This window comes from Astatotilapia calliptera, chromosome 5 (genome assembly GCF_900246225.1).
Source record: "Astatotilapia calliptera chromosome 5, fAstCal1.2, whole genome shotgun sequence".
Classification (NCBI taxonomy): Eukaryota; Metazoa; Chordata; class Actinopteri; order Cichliformes; family Cichlidae; genus Astatotilapia; species Astatotilapia calliptera.
Window position 1 is genome coordinate 29,088,741 of NC_039306.1, and position 21,561 is coordinate 29,110,301.

At 42.0% G+C, this 21,561-nt stretch overlaps 2 protein-coding genes across 3 annotated transcripts; both read right to left on the reverse strand.

The window, feature by feature from the left end:
* Positions 1-970: 970 nt before the first annotated feature.
* rbm38 (RNA binding motif protein 38) lies at positions 971-10,332 on the reverse strand. Its single transcript, XM_026168745.1, has 4 exons — positions 9,901-10,332; positions 7,725-7,848; positions 7,197-7,251; positions 971-2,687 (listed from the first exon to the last, which is right to left on the reverse strand). Exons 1-4 carry the CDS (start codon positions 10,111-10,113, stop codon positions 2,345-2,347), a joined length of 735 nt encoding a protein of 244 aa, XP_026024530.1. The 5' UTR covers positions 10,114-10,332; the 3' UTR covers positions 971-2,344.
* Positions 10,333-11,735: 1,403 nt separating this feature from the next.
* rae1 (ribonucleic acid export 1) lies at positions 11,736-19,817 on the reverse strand. Of its 2 annotated transcripts, XM_026168740.1 has the most exons (13): positions 19,642-19,816; positions 18,904-19,015; positions 17,959-18,063; positions 15,737-15,829; positions 15,560-15,646; positions 15,392-15,478; positions 14,783-14,854; positions 14,585-14,692; positions 14,332-14,438; positions 14,126-14,201; positions 13,101-13,295; positions 12,923-13,008; positions 11,736-12,293 (listed from the first exon to the last, which is right to left on the reverse strand). In XM_026168740.1, coding segments are annotated over exons 2-13 (1,107 nt in total). In that variant the 5' UTR covers positions 18,994-19,015; positions 19,642-19,816; the 3' UTR covers positions 11,736-12,292. The 2 variants fall into 2 exon arrangements, with proteins under 2 accessions (XP_026024525.1, XP_026024524.1); XM_026168739.1 differs by lacking the exon at positions 11,736-12,293 and having other exon boundaries at positions 12,919-13,008; positions 19,642-19,817.
* Between the last annotated feature and the right edge of the window lie 1,744 nt (positions 19,818-21,561).

Genomic DNA, 21,561 nt, shown 5'->3' on the forward strand with positions numbered 1-21,561 from the left:
CATTTTAGCAGTTCTTTACAGCCTCAGTCAGCCTAATACAGTTACAGTTGTTTTGTATTCATTAATCTACTAGAAGGTGGAAGAATGACACTACACTGCATTATTTAAAAGAAACTTGGTGTAGCTTTTGAAAAGAAAGCCTAGGCACGAGAGAGAAGTATGCAAATAATTACATGCAATAAAACTCATACAAAACAACTTGAAGGTAAACATGTCCAAGTGTAACTCTAGCATGAATAAGGTGTGAATGGATTTCAATGAAAAACAATAGCACCTAAAAAAAAAAAATAAAAACATCCCTTGAACTCAGGATGATATTGTAAATCATTGTTGCATGGATAAAATTGAGGTTGAGAACAAAATGATGTGTTTTTGTTTCTTACAACCCTGCCTGCGTTTCGTTTTCCCGGGCTTAGCGGGGTTTTAGAAGTGACATATCCCCTAAAGAAGCTGATGTAAGCACAAACAGGGGGAAAAAAATGCTGCTGGGAGACAGTGCTAGGCAGCCTTATTTAGCAGAGACAGGAAAAAAAAAAAAAAAAAAAAAAAAAGTTACTTGCAGCTCAGCATAATGGGCCTCAGAGCACTTTCTGACAAACACCTTTTATTTAAGTTTCATACTAAAGCCTCAGCAAGGGAACGAAAGCAAAGTGCACGGTCCAAGGGAACACCCAGCTCTGCTGAGAAGGTGTTGTTGTTGCTTGATAAAAGTCTGGGCCTCCTGCTCTCCCCCACCCCCAACACTCATATGCAAGACCTGACAGCACTCATTGCCACACACACACACACACACACACACACACACACACACACACACACACACACACACACACACACACACACACACACACACACACACACACACACAGCAGGATGTGTATTTTGTTACAAATGCAATGACATAAATTTGCTCTTTGGTTTTCATCGTTGACACTTCACATTAATAATAAAGACAGAAGACAACAGGAGGCATATTTAAGTACAAATTATTTTATTTTTTGGTATGGCTTCTTTGAAGGAACTGTAAAAGACATTCTTATTGGAGAAAAAAATAAAAAAAATAATAGAACATTTCCAGAAAATATGAATGGGCATCAATGAGCCAGCTGTCAAATCCACTGACGGGGTGCAGCTGTGTCTCTGCAAGTTAAATGACTTAAGTGCCATAACTGTAGTCATAACGAAACAAAAAAAAAAAAAAGCTATTTTAACTTAGTACCTCTTATAAATACCTACATATAAATATTGTAAATGTACTTAATGACAGACAACATTAAAATGCTGTACATGAATGTCCTTTTTGAGAGCAACAGTTTGACAATCTCAGTGACAAAAGAAGAAACAACACTGGTGTTTGAGCTCAGTGTCAGCTACCTTTAAACATCGATATACAAAGCTCCTGGTCCCCGTACGGCCACATACTGCTTGTGATTATCTACATCCATCTGAAATTATCAAGACCCAAGTCAGATAAATGTGACTGCTGGAAACAGTCAGGTCAGTTTCAAGGAACTCTCTGCACTTGGTTCTCTGGTGTGGGAGGGGCACTTAAATTTCAAAGAGGGAGTTGTTATTGTTTTTAAATTAAGGCCTCTTCAAATAAAATAAGTGTGTAGTCCTGACATCATCTTGGGACAATGGAGCTCCGACAGTCTTATACTGAAACTTTCTGTTACCTCTTGAGGTGAACTCTCTTGTTGTCCCTCCTGTGTGGTGCTGAACACTGGAGGTTTGTTCATGGGGCAGTGCTCTGCCTTACTGTGTATAGCACCGGGTACACCCTCATCTCTGACTGTTCCCCCAGTGTCCTAAAGCAGCATTGCCCTTCATATCCACCCCAGATCCACGGGAATCTGGAGGTAACAGGGGTTTAACATGTCCCCGACAGCTCTCAAAACATCAACATGTACCATGGACATATACAACTTCCACTGATTGAGCAGAGAAACATGCGAACATTGATAATAATAGCATAGAAATAAAACATGGACAAGGACATTAATAAAGAAGGATAAAAATAATAATAATTAAAAAAGAAAGAAAAAAAGAAAAAAGAAAAAAGAAGAAGTGTCAGCTTCTGGAAGCTCTCGGAAGCAGCCACATATACTGCTCAGCTTCTCAACCTGAACCTTAGTCCTCCCACTACTTTTACCCTTTAACCAATGAGCCAAAAGCTCATCCTGATCATATAGTGCAATAGTCCCACCCTTTTTTCCTGAAAGCTACTTCTGGCAACAGCAGGATCACCCCGTAGGGCATTTTTCAATATCCTCTGTCCAAAGGCTTGCAACCACTCCACCTCCATCTCCTCCTCCTGCACCCCTTCCTCTGCTCCTCAACCTGCTCATTGCATACGGTCTGGCTGGATGTGCTGCTGTGGGGCGTAATGCAGGAACGCTGCACCAGTGCCAGTGGCAGAAGGGAGAGTGGGATGTACGGTAGGTGGGGCTGTGGTGGCGGTGGAAGGCCCAACAGTGGCTGTGGGGCTGGCGGTGTAGCTGTAGCCCAAGAAGCCAGCCGGGGAGGCGGCGTACGGGTACTGCTGCTCAAAGGCAGCCTGGGCGTACTGGGTGTAGGCTGCGCTGTAGTCCAGGTACGGGCTGGTGCTGACAGAAGTAGAAACCTGAGTGGGCAGCACCAGGCTGGGCTGCACATATGCTTGCGGGTAGATGTAAGGCTGGGCCAACCTGCACACAGACACAAGGGGGGGGGGGGGGGGGGGGGGGGGTTAGACCAGAGGACTAAAACAACTACTACAAGAGAAATCCAACACCTGGCTCCATTGTTTACACTGCGACCAGAGGGCGAGCATGTTAGAAATATACACTCTAGTGTCCAGAACTTTGAGAACTCCCACAGAAATCCACTGTTATTAAGGATAATCACACAAAAGAGGTGAGGGAGGCAGACTCAACCCTCCGTCAGTGTCAGTTAGTAAAAGCTACAGAACCTGTTGGATAGGCCCTCCTGGAAGGACGGGGGAGGGAGGGGGTGAATGATAGAGTCAGCCGTTACTGGCAGGTTTTCAAGCTCAGGCATCAGCAGAGTGTTTTAACAGCTGCTGCACTTCACTTACTAGACACACACACACACACACACGGCAGAAGTTGCAGTTGCTCTTGTTCTGGCTTAGTTTGAAAATCTCACTACAACAGGTGAACATGTTAGCTGGGGAGGGGAGGGGGATTATGGTGGCAGGGGAGCTCATCAGGGTTGGGTGCGAGGCTCTGCCAGGCCACATGGGCAGACTCTCAGATGTAGCTGATTAGAGCTGTGGGGTCTGGGGACTGTACAGTCTTTGCTTTGCCACTTTATCCACAAAAGAAATGGGAGTGGAGAGGGTTTTAGATTAGTCTATTTTTACTCAGGATTTGAAGTACATCTTTGGAGTTTGTTGTATAAAGGGATTAGTGATGGCAGCAAGCAAAAGAGCCCCCCTCTTTCATATACATGGTGATATAACTGACTATTGAGAGAGCCTTGACCCCGGATCCTGCAGTCGTGTGGTGGGCAGGGTGGGGCGGGCGGGGGGGGGGATCCGCAGACAAAGGCAAGATAGCAACAACAAAATGTCACATTGACTTACACTCTTCAACCACATCTCAGTGCTGAATAAAATCTTCCTCTCATGGACTGTTTTCAAGTTTCAGTCTTATCGTTTTCCCCTCTCACACAGATTCAGTGCATTAGATGAAGGTTAGTATTAAAACACAGCTATCAAGCAACCAAAAACAAACACAAAAACTTAAGCATGCAGGATAGGGATTTCATCATACACTCATTTACACACACACACACACACACACACACACACACACACACACACACACACACACACACACACACACACACACAATATTTCTGCCCTCCCCATTTATTCACCCGCCAACACAAACACCCGTTGCCACTGCAAACCCCAAACCATGCCATAATAGGGAAAGAGTCACAGTACAAATCAGGATAACCTCTTCACTTCATATCACACAGAAGGGTAAAGATAAAAAGGCACTCCAGTCCATCACAGCACACGGCACTTCACTCTCAAGCCATCACTGGCACCTTGGAGAGAGGCTGGCTGAGGGAGGAAGGAGGGGCGGGTGGGTAGATATTTTCTGCCATATCCCTTCTCGGGACTAGTCCGAGTACTGTGGGCATCCTCTCATCCTCTGCTGGCACACTGGTCAGCTGGCAGCAGGAAGCAACCATGGCATAAGAGTGATTATTGTCAGCAGTAACATTAACGTCCTATTGTGTGGTTAAATAGATGCAGGGACGAAAGAAAGGGGGGGGGAGAAGCATTTTTCAGGTATCATCTCAAATGGAAAATTCAAACTCCATAAAACTTGTATTGTATTCAAACAACAAATGAGTCATCTGGCAAGTGAAGGGGAAATGAGTTCTAGTGCCAGTGGTCTGAGCACAAAACAAAACAGTGGCTTTTAACAAGTAGGCATAAGCAAATGAGGGCAACCCCCACCCGTGAGCGCATTCTACAGAGAGACATTCACTCTGCACACAGCTTTCAAAGATAGCCATACATTAATGCTGCGGGGCATATGTATGCCCTTTCACTCGCCTTGTGCATAATGAGTTCGCATGTTCTGAGGCAGATTTTGGCCTCAGGCAAGTGACCTTGTGTAGGTGAAGAGAAATACAAAAATGAGAGACAAAGAAGTCCTGAATTAGATCTTTTGTGTCTGAAGAGGAACAGATAGACATACAGTGAGAGCGGGGGAAAAAAAAAAAAAGATGGTACCGAGGCAAGTTAGGGACGAGGCCACAGATGCCAAGTGGTGGGGGGAATGTTGATGACGGCCCGAAGATTATCAGACTGGCCGTCAGCTGGTTTTGTGCTGACAGCCAGTCTGTGTGCACCTCACATAGTGACACTCTGAGAATGGCAGGCTGAGACACCAGAGAGACAAGCTTACAAGAAACCATTTGATGCCCGTAAACATTACTAATATAAGCAGCTGAACTCGCTGTCATTAATGAAGGCTGCATAACGATGTGATGGGAAAAATCCTGCGCTCGCGTCACACACTGAGCAGCTAAATATTTCTACATGATAACAAGTGAAGTTTCAGTGCGTGACTCACCATAACACAGAGTGGGGAAACAGACAGGACTGGATAGGGCGAGAAATTAACAACCCATTTACAGCACCTTGAAGAGGGCCTCCACTCTTTGTTAAAAGGAACCTGTTGTTCTTTGAAGTCAGACAGACGAAGAAAAACAAAAAAACAAACGTGTTTTGTTTGACACCTGTAGAGGTGCGTTTCCAAGGGAGGCACAGTCTCATTAAAGCATTAAGCCTACAACACCAGGGTTCCCATACCCTTCCCCCTCATTCGCTTTTTACCCCGTCTCAGTCTCACAGAGGTGTCAGTTTTCAATATCTCCTTTTGACACCCCGGCAGTTGCAACACTGTAAGGGGAGAAATGAAAGTTTAAAAAAAAAAAAAAAAAAAAAAAAAAAAAAAAAAGAATGCAAAAGAATATACATATAAATTGTGTGATGCACGAGAAGCAAGCATATTGACAACTCATCTCCTCACCATCAAAACAATGTCCCTGGCCTCAGTGGCCCCCTCAGGGCTTCACACTCCTCCACATCTGCTGACCACAGCTATACACACATCCAGAGCAGCAAGCCGTAACCGGCACACCACCGCCACTGAGACGCTCTGAGTACTGTATAAAAATCCTACTTCAGATCATGTCCTCCTCGTGCCATATGTTGCCAAGTGGGGGGGGGGGGGGGGGCTGAAAGAAAAGCCACTTGTACACTCTGCAGCTTAGGGAAGTCTGGGTGCCATGCAGAAGAAACTCAGGAGGACAGGTGCTCTGTGTGCCTTTCCACGTCTCTGGGGTGGCGTTCATGGGAAATTAAGGGGGGTGTCAAGACTGTAACATGAACCAGCACCTGTCAGATGCATGCCTCAAACCAGCACTGCATATGGCAAACTCTCAGGGTCTGGTACCATCCATGCTTTGTGCAGTAGGACTGTGGACATGGGACTTTTCTGTGCCTTCTTAAGGTCTTGGAACATGAAAGGACACCCCCCCCATGGGAATCCTATAATTTAGAATTTGTGATATCTTTCAGAATGCTGTATGGCTCATAAGTAGTCCTCATAAGAGTCTTAAGTCTTTCGGCTTCACTGTTCTCAATAACCACTAATATATTTCCTACTTTGTCATCGTCCCTGTGGACTGTCCTGGGATTTCCATGAAGCTCACATATACCTTATAGGGCAGCAACTTACAAATTACTTTTCTATATTAATCCACACTGCTTTTTACTAAGTCATGGTTGCTCTTGTTCCTTTTTATAGAAGAGTTCAATCACAACTGAAGCAAACTCCAACCAAAGCCACAAAGCAAAATCTAAAAGCATAAATATGTAGTTAATGGTCATATAAAACCCAGTAAAATACGCACATCCAAAGTAAAAACAAACAAACAAAAACAAAAAAAAAAAAAAAGAAAAAAAAAAAAGAACCCCCAAACAAAAAACCACATACACAGTTGTGATAAATCACTCTCAAACCACCACAAAGTCCTAACAATAAAAAACTAAGCATCAGGCTAGTTAATGATGGGCTTAAAATTTTGCATCTTTTTAAGACTAAAGCATGGAAGAACTGTTTTTTCTAATATATAAGAAATTTATTTCAAAACCTGTCCCTGTGTTTCTTGCATTTTCCTCCAGACAGCTGAGTGTTTTGCAGTGGTGTAGCTTTAAGGATGATATCTGAGAGCTGTCGGTTAGAGTAGGGGGGCGGGGGGGGTGTCATTACTCTAGCGAAATGCTCATTAGCTGCCCAGCAGACCGTGGCTCCTAGACGCTATCCAGGCTGTTTCTACAACAAAGCCACTTGGAGAAAGTCTTCTCAGTGACAGAGCCCGGTCAGGCAGGTACACGAGTCAACAGGCTCCTGCCAGAAGTTAACAAGTGAGTCACACATTCACCTCTGGAATGCACTTCTATTACCACAGATATGCGAATCATCTCCCGACCCTACAAAACTCAAATATGCTAATAGGCTACTTGTGGAGTTGCATGTGGACACAGAAACTGACGTGTGCTTCCCAGAGGCCCTGTTTGTCAAAGAAATGGTAGCCTAGCGGCGTTGCGCAGAGCGTGATGCGAGCGAACAGAGCTAAGCGAGCGCCCACTCCCTCTCACTTACCCATACTGCCTCTGGATGAGCGCTGGGTGGATGGGCTGCACTCCGATGGATATGCCTGCAAGAGAGGAGGCTGGCTGTCAGACACACATCTGCATTTACAGAGGAGGGCTAGAGAACAATACACAGAGGGCATGGGGAGACAGAGGCAGCGCCTGTTTCGATCCTGCCACAGAACAACAATTTCAAATGTGTGGCGAGCAACAGTACCAACATGTATGCACTTGGGAAACTGGGTGTCGTTCGGCCCATAAATAGTGGCAAGCTAAGAACACATGTTGCACAGTTAATTATAGTTTTTAGCCCTCATGGGGGTGGGGTGTATTTTAGCTAATCAGTTTGTAAAGATGACGTCTAGGCCTTCCCAAGAACTCAAACAAGTATTAAATAATCTTTTGATGATGGTGACCTCATTCTGTCAAGCAATCTGTAGTTCTGATGGGAGTTTGAACCTCACACCCGCTTTCAGTTTTATGGATACTGATAACTTTTGTTTTCTTGCAACAAGTCTTGAAATAAACCTCATCTTACCGGTCTGTAAACTACGAGGCTTGGCACCCAGGTAAGCCAGGTTGACATTGGCCTTCCTGCCATCAATGATGGGGTTGGGATCCTTGCAGGCCCTCTCTGCTGCTCCTCGATCTGTCATAGTCACCTGGTGGCACAGTCGGAGGGAAAAAAGGCGTCATGTTACAAATAGCTTCAGGGCTTTGGTCTGACAAATCAAAACAAAACCAAAACGCGCTTTAAAAATTAAAAAACAAAACAGGTTTTGGTCTTCACGAAAGCCCCCCCACCCCTACAGGCTTTCTTCTGTTATGATTCCGTTTCTCTCAAGAAGGGGAAACTACAAACAAAGCACAATGATAATCTTTGAAAACTGCCCACAACAGCAGTAGCCGGCCACTCAGCTGCCACACGGCCATGGGCAGAGCTGCTGAAATATGGATCTGGGGAGAGCAACAAGGAGCTTATCCAATTAGGGCCAAAATAAGGAGATTGGTATTAGTCCACCCCTTCCTGGCATTAGTTGAGGCCTTCTGTTTTGATTGCCATGTTCTGCCAACACCGAGTCACCTCTGTGTGAGAAACGAGCAGCGAATGTAGGCCACAGATTGCATTGTTTAAGTGGACCATTTAAAAAAAAAAAAAAAAAAAAAAAAAAAAAAAAAAAGCCTCTTCATCGTGGAAGGATCTGGAACAAAGCCCACTCAGGGCCTGTGTTGTGAACACACAGGAAGGAACGAGGCCGTGTTTACACTGAAGAGCCTTGCTGTGGGGGGGTTCTACTAATCCACCTCTGAAGTGTGTTTAGGAAAAAAAGAAAAAAAAAGAAAAGAGGTGTACTCAGCTTTGGGCAACTCCCCTGCTGCCAGCTACCTCTGCTCCAACTGAAACCCTCAGAAAAATAGAGTGAGCAGGTTGCCTCATGCCACACACAAAAAAAAAATGTAACTCAGCATAAAGTGCTCATCGTGCCACTGTGTATCATCCTCGGCAGCACCCATATCACCCTGAGCCTGTCTAACCTGAAACACCAGCCTCCTCGCGAAGCCGCTCGATACCAGCTAGACTCACAGGACGGGCTTTCTTCTCAGTTAGAAGGCTGATGTGTAAACACAAGAGAGCAATTGTCTTACAATTGTGCCGTTAGAGGTAAACATGAACACATAACCGTTTTCCATTCCTTCTTTGGCCCGAGAGGTCGTTATTTGGGCTGATGCAGCTTTCCAAGTTCTAGTAAATATTTGCATTTCTTATGCGCTTCTGTTCTTTGTGTCAGAAAGAGTGCAGGTCTTTGTCTTGCGAGAACAAGACAACTCACCTCTTAATGTAGTTTTACACTGGGCTTTGCAGGGGTTCTTTGACACTTCTCACTAACACAGCGTAAATCAACTATGGCCAAACACAGTTCCAATCAACACAATGCGATGACCTCATAAACAGCAGGTTTAAGCACAAGTCAACAAGTTCAGCTTGCAGAATGATGCGATCAAAGGGAAACTTAACATACATGTGGGGAATGGGATAAAGCCAAATTTACTGATGCTGGAATTTCTCTCAGCAGCCAAGATGTGATGTAAATCATGTGCTCCGGTCCTTGACAATGGAGGGCAGGGTGTACAAAGTAAGCCTCCCCACTGCTCCAAAATAACCATATAAAGCCAGCAAGAACACACACACACACACACACACACACACACACACACACACACACACACACACACACACACACACACACACACACACTTCCAAGAGCCATAAGCCGAGGCTGTTTAGGAGTGAATGAGGTGGGGGAGACTTGATTGGGTGGGTTTGGGGGGTAACATCAGACATATGTTGAATTATAATCTTCTTAGTTATCCATCAACTTGTGTGAGCCCTCATCCTCATTAAGCTAAAATAACAGCCAGCCAGGCAAAAACGGAGATGCTGCTGCGCAATTGTGCGGTTAAGCCTCAGTGTGTGTGCGCGCGTGTGTGTGTGTGTTAGGGGTTGTGGTGGGGGTGCATTTGACATGTATTTGAATGACTGAATGCTGTATTATGCGGAGTCACAAAACTCAAAGAGAGAGAGACACAGCAGCAAACAAAAAGATCGCTGTTATGTAGACACAAACAGAATTTAGCTGATAGATGATACGGTTTGATTGCGCTAAATGTCGTGAAAGCGAGCGGATGATAGTGAAAGTTTTGCTTCTACTTACGAAGCCGTATCCTCGGGATTTGCCGGTCTGTCGGTCCGTTATCACCACAGCCTCATCAATGTCCCCAAAGGCCTCAAAGTATTTTCTAAGTGAGGCATCGTTTGTGTGGTACGGCAGCCCGCCGACAAAGATCTTGGTAAAAGTAGTGTCTTTCTGAAGCGCTGTGGGATGCATGACGTCCAGGGCTCCGTTCATATACTGATGAAGAAGCATTGGATCAGCCGGAGACCAGTACTTGGCACGCGGAAGACTTAGAGCTAACAGAGTCCCAGCATCAGAGAAACCAAGCCCAGTCTCGCTATGTTTCACTCGAGCTTCTCCAACTCTTTTTTATGTTTTTTCAAAGTTGCAGCAACCTGATGATATCCACGACTCAGTCCGCGTGAACTCGCGTCGAGGATGCCTGCTGCTTCGCTGCTGAGAGGAACCGCTGGGATCATTTATAGTGCAGTTACCCGGGCCACGCCCCCTTCCGCTGCCAGCCAATCGGCTTACAGCCTAGGTGCCGGCCTTGGCAGCGCTCACTCCTGCTGGTTTCCCCCTTCATCCTTTCCCGGCGCTGTGCTGCACCTGCTTTTGTCTTTTACAAACACAAAGAAAAAGCCGCACACTACGGCAAAAAGCGCGGAACCATGTGGCAGACATGGTTCTGTAACGAGGAAGTAAAGGATTCAGCTTCTTTCCTAAAACACCTAACCCAGAGCTTAAAATAGTGCTTATTTTACTCTCGTTTGACTTTGGAATCGTGAGGTAGCAGCTATAGCCTGAGCAGATAGCAAAAGTTAAAGAGTTGCTAATGATTAAACTCTCAATGCTCATGAAAAAAAGGGGCCGCTGAAAGAGCAGCTAAGCTCACATACACAAACTCTGGAGCCTTACATGGTCATGATAAGCTCCTGATTTCCATGTTTATCATGTAGTCGACATAAAACAGTCACTCATCTACAGCACATAGAAAGTGCTTCAGTCTCATGATCACTATAAACTTTTTTACATCTCAAAAGGCTGGAATAGCCCCTAATAATATTACCATATATAGTCTTTGACTCTTTTGAGCCAGATGCCATGACTCCAATAGCTTTACATGGTTGGGCATTCTGTTAACAGACTGGTTAAGCCGTATTTTTTGATAGTATACTGAGAAATTAATGGGGCAAGTGTAAAAATGTCTTGCCAGATGTTGCATTCTCTATGTACTGCTAATAACAGACCCAGTGATGCCTTCAGCTGTAAGTGCTGAAAGCAACAGGTCAGGCCTCATACAATAAGTTTAAATTGCCATTTTGCCTTGGAGTTCCAGTTAATCGCTTTATTTGACTTGGACTTTCTGTTCAGCTAATCAAAAGAGTTTGGTGCAGCGGGTGAACTGCTGAGGAACCAGGACCCAGAGAAGTGTCACAAGCATCACGTCATGAAAGTCGAGGTGAGCCGATGAACTGTTGCAGCAGCACATCTTCCCGCCCTCAGTGCCTTGGAGTTCCAATGCTAAGTACCAAGGGTCAGGCTGACAGTGAGATGATACTCTAATGACCTCAATAAAAAAGGTATTTAATTCACACCTTCTCCCCTATGAACTGCTTCACTTTTCTCGCATGCCCTTTGTAGCTCGTCTTGCTACCTCATTCATATCCTCTTGATAAATCCCTCCCTTTTCCAGCTTTGTGCCTCAGTCAAAAACCTCAGTGTTTAACTTTGATATCATTTGTCCTGCTTAAGCTCCCTGGCCTTTTCTATAAGTAACAGCTGGAATTAAAACCATACAGGGCAAAATGCTCCACCTGCTGGTTAGCTTGGATTAACATAGGCAGAGAGGAGGAGACACTGTGAGCCAGATGTTCAGTTTATCTTAACTTTATGATTATTCCCAACACCTACAGAGAAATAAACAGCTGAAGTATTAGAGACAGTGGTGATGTTTGAAGGTGATGTTTTTAGATGCAGGGTACAGTTCCCCAAACTCTCAACAATCGAGACAGCAAAATAGCTGGGCTCTCCCTCAGGCTGGAATAAACATGTTCAAATCTAAGTGTTTACACATATTTATTTATACAGTTTCCGAGTTTCATTAATGAAGCTAAACCATGGGTAACAGCAAATCGCAAGAAAATGAAGAGCTGTAAAAAATAAAAAGCTGGACATATTAAAAAAAAAAATTAACCATAACATCCAGATGAATGCCAAATAAAGCCCTCTCCCTCTAAGACCAACTGTCATGCAGCTGTCATCAATGCCAGGATGGGTAGGCCCTTCTGATTGGTCCATGCACAGTACACAGCCCAACGGCATTGGTCCAGGTGTTTGTCGTAAGGAAGGAGTCTTTCTCGAGCGTATACACACTAAAGCAGCAGGCCGTCTGAATTTCTCCACAAAAGATGTGACTTGGCACGATGAATCTGGAGACAGGAGGGAGCAGTCAGTGACAGGGAACATTCTGAGGTTTCTTTTCGTCTTTTTTTGTTTATTTCTGAAAATTTGCTCCTTTTTGCACATAACAGTCAAGAAATACATCACCATACAGCAGAGAAATGCATCACTACAGGCATAAATCAACATTTACAATTCATAGTTAATGGAAACTTTTGATGAATCCATTTATAAAAATACATTTTTCACTGCCCATAATTTAATAAATCTCTCAATAATTTAATAAATTAATGAAATCTGTCTTTAAATACATTTTTTTGTGCTGAGAATTACACTGCAAAGTCTAAAGACTTTCAAACTCAGTGCTCTAAAGTAGCCAGCAGGCCTCATCCTGTGCTTTTTTGATTGTACAGGTGCAAAAGCTGCTTCAATACATTATCACAGCAGAAACCACGCAAACCTTCAGCAAAACTTATGGTCTGTACAAGCTACTTAAAGCAGTACATGACGATGCTGAGATCTGAATCGTATCAGTATCCTTACTTCACACATCCATGCATGCCCTTGAAAGGCCCCTGTGAGAGTCTGAGGAAACAGGGCAGCCGTGTCCAGTGACCACGGTCTCCAGGTTTATAGACATTAACTGCCCTTCTCTCACCATTTCTTGTTCCGAGGCTTCAGCTCCTCAGCGGCGTTCCTCAGGAAGATGTAGTTCTTTTTCTGGGGGTTGTAGTACTCATGGCCCTGAATGATGACGAGTAGAAGTCAGAGTGAAAAGGCAAGCTTTGCTAACTAGAGTAGTGATCCAACAACTGTAACGATTTATTAGCGCCTACCTTTGACCAGTCGTAACTGGAAGCATACGCAAAGATGTTGCCATTATGGTTGAAGCAGCAAGCTGTGATGGGCTGGTCGAGCTGCTCTGAGGTCTTCAACTTTGTGCGGGCATCTTTGTCCCAGAAGCTGAAGCGTCCGTCTGAGCCCACGGTAGCCAGAGTGCCATGGACAGGATGGAAGGCAATGGCATTCACCTGGTGGGAGAAAACATAAAATAGGAAGAACAATTATACACAAGTAACAATGAAAGAGATTCATTTCACAGATATTAGACCCCCCCCCCCCGAAAAAAAACCCAAAACAAAACAAAAAAACAAGAGAAAATTGTGCCTTTATTCAACAGATAATTAGGCAATTATATAATAATGACTGTATTTAAAAGCTCAAAGCATGGAGATATCAGTCATAGCCACATTAAGACTAAAGAAAGCATTAAATAAAACACTAACGATTGCAGATAATGGAATGTAATATTTTAAATTACACTGCAGTTCTTTCATCATCATTTTTAAACCTTACTTATTAAGATCATTAGGAAAGGGAGGACTGTGCAAGGATTTTAGTTGTACTATATGAAGACAGGTTGTAGTGTATCTTTTAAATTTTGTATTGATCTCACTCCTGCTGTTGAACTTATAATAAATTGAATAAATTCACCTATTTACTAGCATGTTGTAATTACAAAGTTTAACTCTGTGAAATGCAGACAAATTCCAAATTTTAATCTCCTATACTTGTGCAAAATGGAAAACAAAGCAAACATAAAAACTGCACCAATTTACACAAATCTTAGTTGGTTTAACCAAGAGTATATCATTACTAAAATGAATCCCATGTTTCTCTTTTAACAAGAATAATGTTTACAATAAATCAGAGCTTCATTTAACACTGAAGCGCTTTACTAAAGTCCACAAACTAGGATAGTCTCATCAAATGATATCTCCTTTAAGAGCAAACAGACTCAAACTCACAAAATATATTTATCTACAATGCCGGCACTGGCCCAGAATTAAGACCAACTTACTGCATAGATGTCCTGTGGAGTGGTTGTGTTGGTTCCATTGGACCTGTGGCACTTGAAGGTGAAGTTATCTTTGGCTCTGAAACGAATGAACAGCGATTCATATTTCAGTTTCAATTATAGAACCAGAACAATAATTTTATAAAGAAAAGAAAGAAAGGAAAAGGTGCACACTTGAATTCGAGTAGTGGATTGTATTAGTCACTCACGGGTTTGGAGGATTGATATAGTGGATTGCCACTCGGCCCTCAATGCTTCCCAGTGCAAAACCCGTAGGCTTGTTCTGCTTGTCCTTGAATATGGCCACACAGCGGTGCTGCAAGGATGTCACGTTGGTTAAAGAGTAGTAATGCCAATATCTTGACATGCATGTAGCACCGATTAAAAATGAATCTTAGCAGTGTACAAAATTACAAAAGTGAGAGGCATAAGGTATACACATATTTGGAAAAGACAAATCACCTGATGTTTGAGAGGAGATTCTATTCGGCGAAACTCAGAGGGCTGGTTCTCTAGTTGGTACACTATCAGGCCTCTCTCAGCTGTGGCAACCACTGCCATGGGGTACACCTACACAGGGCACATTAAACATAAAAAAGTCAATCAATAATCAGTCTATTCTGTGAGCATCAGAATTTGTCATACTCATAAACCACTTACAACATCTGCGCAGTAGCATCTCTCAGGCATTTGCAGTGACATCATAGGATTGGGAGATCGAGTATCCCAGAACTAAAGAGACAAATAGAAAAATGAGAGCTTTTTCTAAGTGTTGTTTATAATTAATCATTTTCTCAAACAACATTTAACATCTGTGTCTTTGAATAAATTTCAGCAAATTCAATTATTTGGAATCACTCCACAGGTGTGTATATGCTTAATGAGACATGTGGTTGGTTAAAGGGTCACTTCAGGGTGACCCCCAAAAGCTAAATTGAGCCAGCCAGGATAAAAACAGAAACATTTAAACTCTGTTTACACCCAATATCACATAAAATTTGCATTAGCTCAAAGTGGCCGGTTTTAATGAAAGGTGGATTCTGACACAGACAGATGTAACCAAGTGGTCTTCTAGGCTTTATCTCAGTAATGTTAAATGACTGAACTGGATGACCACACTCTGTTTGTGGAATCTTATCTTATTTAAATGATGGCTTATGATGCAATTAACTACAGACACTTGTATTTTGATTAGGGGAATTCTATTATTATGTTTGTATATAACTACTTGGCATGTTTGTGTATTACTGTGATGGATGCTGCTTTTACCTTCAGTGTTTTATCCCAACTGCCAGTCATGATACAGCTGTAGTTTGGGGCCTTGATCCAGTGGATTGCTTTAATTGGGCCATCGTGCTATGGAGAGAAATAATGAGAACTGTAACAGGATTCTGCTTCATTCGTGTCCACACAGTTGTTCTGGGCTTCTGTTCCAACCTGTGCGATCTGGATGGCTTGGTTGCTGTTGAGATCCCACATCTTGGCTGTCTTGTCACAGGAAGCTGTGAAGACTTTGCTTCCATCCTGGACAGAAAAAAAGAAAAGCAGATCATAAATTACTCTACAACCAGACAGCATCTACTGCAAAGATTACATTTTAGACATTAAACCTACATCACTCCAGCAGGCATCCAGCACTGGACCTGTGTGCATCTGTTGGGCCTTGGGAACAGTCTGTCCATTGTCCTGCACCTCCCAACATCGGACCTAAGAGTCAGACGATAAACCACTGTTAAGATTTTCAAAAAGTTAAATATGCACGATGTATATAAAAGTCTCAAAGAGGAAAAAGAAAGAGCAGAAGAGAGCAAATGGGATATACTATGAAGCAGCATTAATGGGTAAGTGTGCTACGTCAAGCTTAAAGTCAGACTTTGTGTCATTAAAAGTGGCTCTCTTTTTACATGGCTAAATCACTGTGATACCTTACGATGAGCACAAATCTTGTTGGGAACAGGTTATGTTCAGCATTCTTGTTTCAAATCTGCTGGAAGTACTTTGTTCTCACCAATGCTTTTATTTACAGCCATTTTTAATTGTTATATAGACACTCTGTTGGTTGAATACATTTTATACGTGCGAGCTATTAAACAAGCCCTGCTGTAAAGTTACAGCAGTGCAAACTGTGCATCACATTGCTGCTGGAATGTGAAAGACAAAGTGACAATAGACCCTGTGCACGAGAAAATGCTAACTTCCTGGTTTGAGACCGGATGTGGGGTTGTACATTTCGGGTAGCTTTACTTTGCAGTCAATTGCTACTGCGAAGATGTACTCCAAAATCATGTCCAAAACTCGAAAACGGAAAGATCGCGTTAAGTTACAAAGAGCAGAAGGTGGGAACACTCACCACTGTTGTGTCATAAAAAAAAATCTAATGATCAATTTTGACGTTTAAAATGTTTAGATCAAGCAGTTGTTTACATCACTCAACACAAGCAGAACTGCATTACTGCAGCAGAAGACACATCGTCCACATTCAGAAGCACATCTCTGTATAGTGACTGGTCTTGTGATTTAAACAGGCAAATGTTCAGCATTCAAGCTACAGGTGAAGAATAGTCAAACCAGATGTTTCCCCCATTATGTCGAGATCAGCTAGTCAAGTACACACCTACACAGCATGTTAACAAACCGTGAAAAAAAAATGAATGATTGCTGGTAACGGTTTCTATACATTAGTATTTACGAAGGGTATGTTGTGACTTACCTTCAAAATTACAGTGGTCCCTCGCTATAACGCGGTTCACCTTTCACCTCGCTGTGTCGTGGATTTTTTTAGTGCAAGTTTGCATGCTTTTTTTTTTTTTTTTACATCACATTGTGTCCTGCGTCCTGATCGCTGCAGACGATCTCCTCCGTGACGTCTCTACTGTACAGTACAGAATCGCTGCATCGATCGCTGGCAGTGTGACTCTGAAGTGCAGTACTGTATGTCCACGATGTCCACGAAACGTTTTGCACCGTCAAAAAATAAAAGTGGCTACTTGATTTCACCTATCGCTGGTTATTTTTAGAACATAACACCCGCAATAAACGAGGGACAGCTGAGAAATATAACATTTGAATCCCTTTTCTGTTTTGCTCTGAGGCGCGGGGGAAAAATATCGACAAGTCGATGACTATCATTTACAGATATATTGGGTAAATGCCCAAGACATCTATAGAAATGTAAATCGCCGCTTGATTCATTCATTTGCTTAACTTGTTTTGGACCGTAAACAAGGCGCGAATAGGACACCGGAAACAAAGCTCCCCACAGGAGTTTCCGCACCGGAAGTAGCATATGCTAACGTGCACATAGTCTATTCTAATCTGCTGCTTTACTCTTACACTGCTGGAACTGCAGCTACAAGGACACAGAACACACTCAAAAGATACAGGTTTAATCAATAAAAAAAAATAACATCTCTCTTATTAGGTTACAGGACAGAAACCTTTCGCGTCTAAATCTACCCAGTTTAGATTTTCAGAGCTCTGATGTTTGGCCATCACATTAGAAATAACTGCAGAAGTGAGTTTTAAAATAAGCACAACGCTGAGCTTAACAGAGACAGTTGGTAACTACCATCATTATACCCATTATTTAGGCCTTTTCAGGCCAGTATAAACAAATATTGAAGTGTGTATATTAGGCATAGTGCCTTTATTGAACAATGTTGAATTTCACATCCTGCTCATACATTATGCGTCACTCTTTTTAAAATAGGCTAATTACACATTATATAAGGACTAAGCAACATGATTTAGCGATTAGTATTAATAAATCTATAGTAATAATCTTTCATTTACTCACTCCACCATAGGCAATAAATACGAGTGAATAAATTACTCACATCATTAGCCCAGGATCCTCCAATGAGGAAGTTTCCAGGCATGGTGGGTGGGCTGAAAGCCAGGCAGCTGATGCTGTCATCTGGAGGTGAAGTCACTTCGACATCCTATAAGGCAAGACAAAAAAAACAAGAAGTATGAGGAGGACCAGTGACAAAATGAGGATAGAGTTTTAAACGACTCCTTTTAACATTTAACAAAGTTTATGTCATACAACATATTGACAGCACTATTGGGCCACCTATACATTTTAGCTACAGCAGCTTTGATGAGATCCCATTCATTAACATGGAGTTGGTTCCCCCTAGGCAGCTGTAACACATTCTATTTTTCTGTGAAGGCTTTCAACAAAATTTGGAGTGCAACTGCAGCTTTTGCCCATTCATCCAGAAGAACATTTGTGAGTTTAAACATTGATGTTGGGTGAGAGGGACTGGGTTGTTAATCCAAAAGATGTTAGCTCGACAGCTATGGAAACCATACTGTGAAATTCCTGATGCACAGTTTTTGTGTTGATGTTAATGTCAGAAGACATCTGCAGTAAGTGGGTCAGCAAATCATTGGCTACTTTTACCCACTGTAATAATAATAATAATAATAATAATAATAATAATAATAATAATAATAATAGATTGCATTTATATAGCGCTTTTCGGGGCCCTCAAAGCGCCGTACAATTCCACTATTCACTCACTCTCACATTCACACACTGGTGGAGGCAAGCCACAAGCGTGTAATATCTAGAAGTCAATGAACTCCTTGCAAGTCAGTACTTGAATTCAGTGAGTATTTTATAACAACTCAGTCTTTCAAAAATGTTTGTAATGGCTAGCTGTTAGATTTTATATCTATGGAATGGCACTAAACCCCTCAATTCAAAGATTAAGAGGTGTGGTCCAATACTTTTGGACATATAGTGTATGTTGTGCTCTTGTAGGCCGCTTTACCTTCATGGGATTGTGGCTGTCTGTAGTCGTGCTTCCAAACACCCCGGTCCCTCCAGTCCCAAACCCCGAGCTTGTTCCAAACAAACTCATAGTGCACTAACGTCAGCCACCCCTGAGAGAACAAAGAAAGACAGTGATTTTATATGAAACAACACGCTAACTGCCAAAAGTTGTCAGTGCATCAAACAATACCATGAACCACTGAGCAGGTGATGAAAACAAGTGAATACTGCATGTGTGAAACACCGGATAGCACACATTACGACATCCATTCAAGTACAATAAATTAGTTTTTCTTACAAGCGATATATAACTGCACTCAAGTTATCGTTGTTATTATTATTATTGAGGATATAACGAAGTCACACATCTGGATAACCAAAACTTAGCATGACAGCTAAAGGAAATGCTAGCTACATCACTTGCCACTGCTAACTAAATCACGCTACCAGGCTCGTTAATAAAAGGATAAATGGTCATTTAACTTCGATTGATATTTAAAATAGGGCTCAACCTATAAGCCACTATTATGACACCTTTCTCTGTGTGAAAATAAATACGTTTGAAAAAAAAAACGAGCTCGCTAACATTAGCTAAGCAACTCTTGACAAACCACTGTGCCTCCCGGGTTGGAAAAAAAACCAAACAAATTTTCATGTTTGGTGACAATTTTAAACAACCATAATTAAACATTTCACTGTCACTGAAGCCTTCTCATACCTACAGGGATATACATACCACTAATTTCCTTCTACTCTAGATGTAATGTCGCAACGCTGAAAACGCTAGAAGTGTGGCGCTTGTTCCTTTGAGTGCATAGTCGCAGGTTGATGACGCTTTGGCTCCAGCGCTCAAGAAAATGCAAACCGAAAGGTAAACGCTGTGTGGCAGCAAAGCAACAGGCTGCATGCAAGCATACTGTATGTCTATGGGCAGCCCACTTGAGTTAAGGTGCCCTTTCAATTTCAGATTTCTTTTTATATGACACGATTTAGATGAAATACTGTAAGAAAGTGGCAGATGGTTATTAAGCTAAGGGAAATCATAAGTAAAGTACTATGTATATAGCCTGCAGCCTAGGAAGTAAGATTTTTTAAACGTAAAATGAAAGGTTACCTCACTCAAATAAATGTAACAAATATTTAGTTTGGAAATATGAGGAATAGAAAAAGTTATATCAATACTTTTGGGAGTAAAGGTTTGGTTTAGTAAATTTGCCCACTTTCGAGCAACTGAAATTAAATGTAACCTATGAAAAAGGGGGAAAAACCAGAAGAAAATTATGTGGCAATAAAATTTGCTTCAGTCTCCCTTTCACTGGGCTGTGGGCTATATTTCTGTAGCTTTGAAAAAAGGCAATTGTACAATAAGAGCGAATTAAAAATCAAGTTAATCAATAACTAGGTTTGGTAAATTAAATAAGGAACAATTATGTCAAATTATGAACCTTGTAATTATAAGACACTAAATATTCAGTGGAGCTGGATGTATAGCTCCAATGGGAAAAATGGCTTAAATTAAGAAACATGTTTGTTAATTCAACAATTTTCAAAGTTAACCTAAAGGCTTAAACACTAGGCTTTTAAGATTTAAAGTGTTTGTAGTTGATTTGGAGGCCTCTTGAGTTTATGTGAGTTTACAGAGATCGTGAGTCATGTACAGTGCTCTCTGCATAGGAAAACCCATCTCAAGCACACATCTGGTGTCTGCTATGCAGCGCCAAATTCATTGTTAGTTAGGTGTTTTGTTTTGTTTTGTTTGAATATATTAATTTAAGCAATGATCCAGTGACTCTCTCTCTCTCTCTTCTTTAATACAAATAGTGCAGACAGACTATTGTACTTTGCCTAATAGATCACCTTGACCTGTCCGTGGTTTTAATCCTGTACTTCAGGATTGAATTGTTTTTCTAATTCAGAAATAAGAAGGAATAAATAAACAGGTGAAAATTACACGCAAAATAATAAATTCAAGCAATTAAATAATGTAATGGTTTTATTGAGTTAGCTCTATTTGTGACTTAATGTAATGGTATTGATTACAAAGTGGGGGATTTTGCCAACTTTCCTCTTGGCTTTTGTCGCTTTTATTGAATTTTATTTAAAAAAAAATTATTCTTCATGCTCGTCTAACGTCCCAGTTTTTGCTCCTTGCGTTAAATATGCAGCTCTAGATCTGTCTTTGTTTGTGATTAGTCAGCTGACGCCAAACCGCTCTTTATGTAAACGCGGTTGATGCGGAACACCTGGGCTGATAACTACCGCCCTTATCGTGATTACGGTTGTTAGGTTTAGTTAAGTCATATAAGTACAACGGAGTCGGTGACTGCTGCACTTGCTTCGTAGTACGGATCGCTAATGTGAAAACGTGTAAAATAGTTTAGTTTGCACATCAGTGAGCATGACATGGCATTGAAGTAGGGGAGACCGGGGATAGTTGTAACGTGGGTCAGTTGTAACACTTCCAATTTCTCCAGTCAGGGCTAGGTTTCAAATGATGTGACTCATCCTGTGCATGCCCAATTCAGTTCTGCTATCACATGTGAAAAATCAGCACATTTTGTCAAACACAGACAATTTAACACGAAAAAAAGTAATTTGTATGGCAAAAAGTAAGTTTTTCTACTTTATTTCAATTTCTAATAGCATTATTTGCTTT

Coding starts and splice junctions, on each gene's coding strand:
- rbm38 (XM_026168745.1), bottom strand. CDS start 10,113: ATGCTTCTTCATCAGTATATGAACGGAGCCCTGGACGTCATGCATCCC. Junction 7,849..9,900: donor AATCCCGAGGATACGGCTTC/GTAAGTAGAAGC, acceptor CTGTGCCACCAG/GTGACTATGACAGATCGAGG. Junction 2,688..7,196: donor CTCATCCAGAGGCAGTATGG/GTAAGTGAGAGG, acceptor GTCTGTGTGCAG/GTTGGCCCAGCCTTACATCT.
- rae1 (XM_026168739.1), bottom strand. CDS start 18,993: ATGAGTTTGTTTGGAACAAGCTCGGGGTTTGGGACTGGAGGGACCGGG. Junction 18,064..18,903: donor ACAGCCACAATCCCATGAAG/GTAAAGCGGCCT, acceptor CTTGCCTTATAG/GATGTCGAAGTGACTTCACC. Junction 14,855..15,391: donor GTTGGGATAAAACACTGAAG/GTAAAAGCAGCA, acceptor TTGTCTCTTTAG/TTCTGGGATACTCGATCTCC.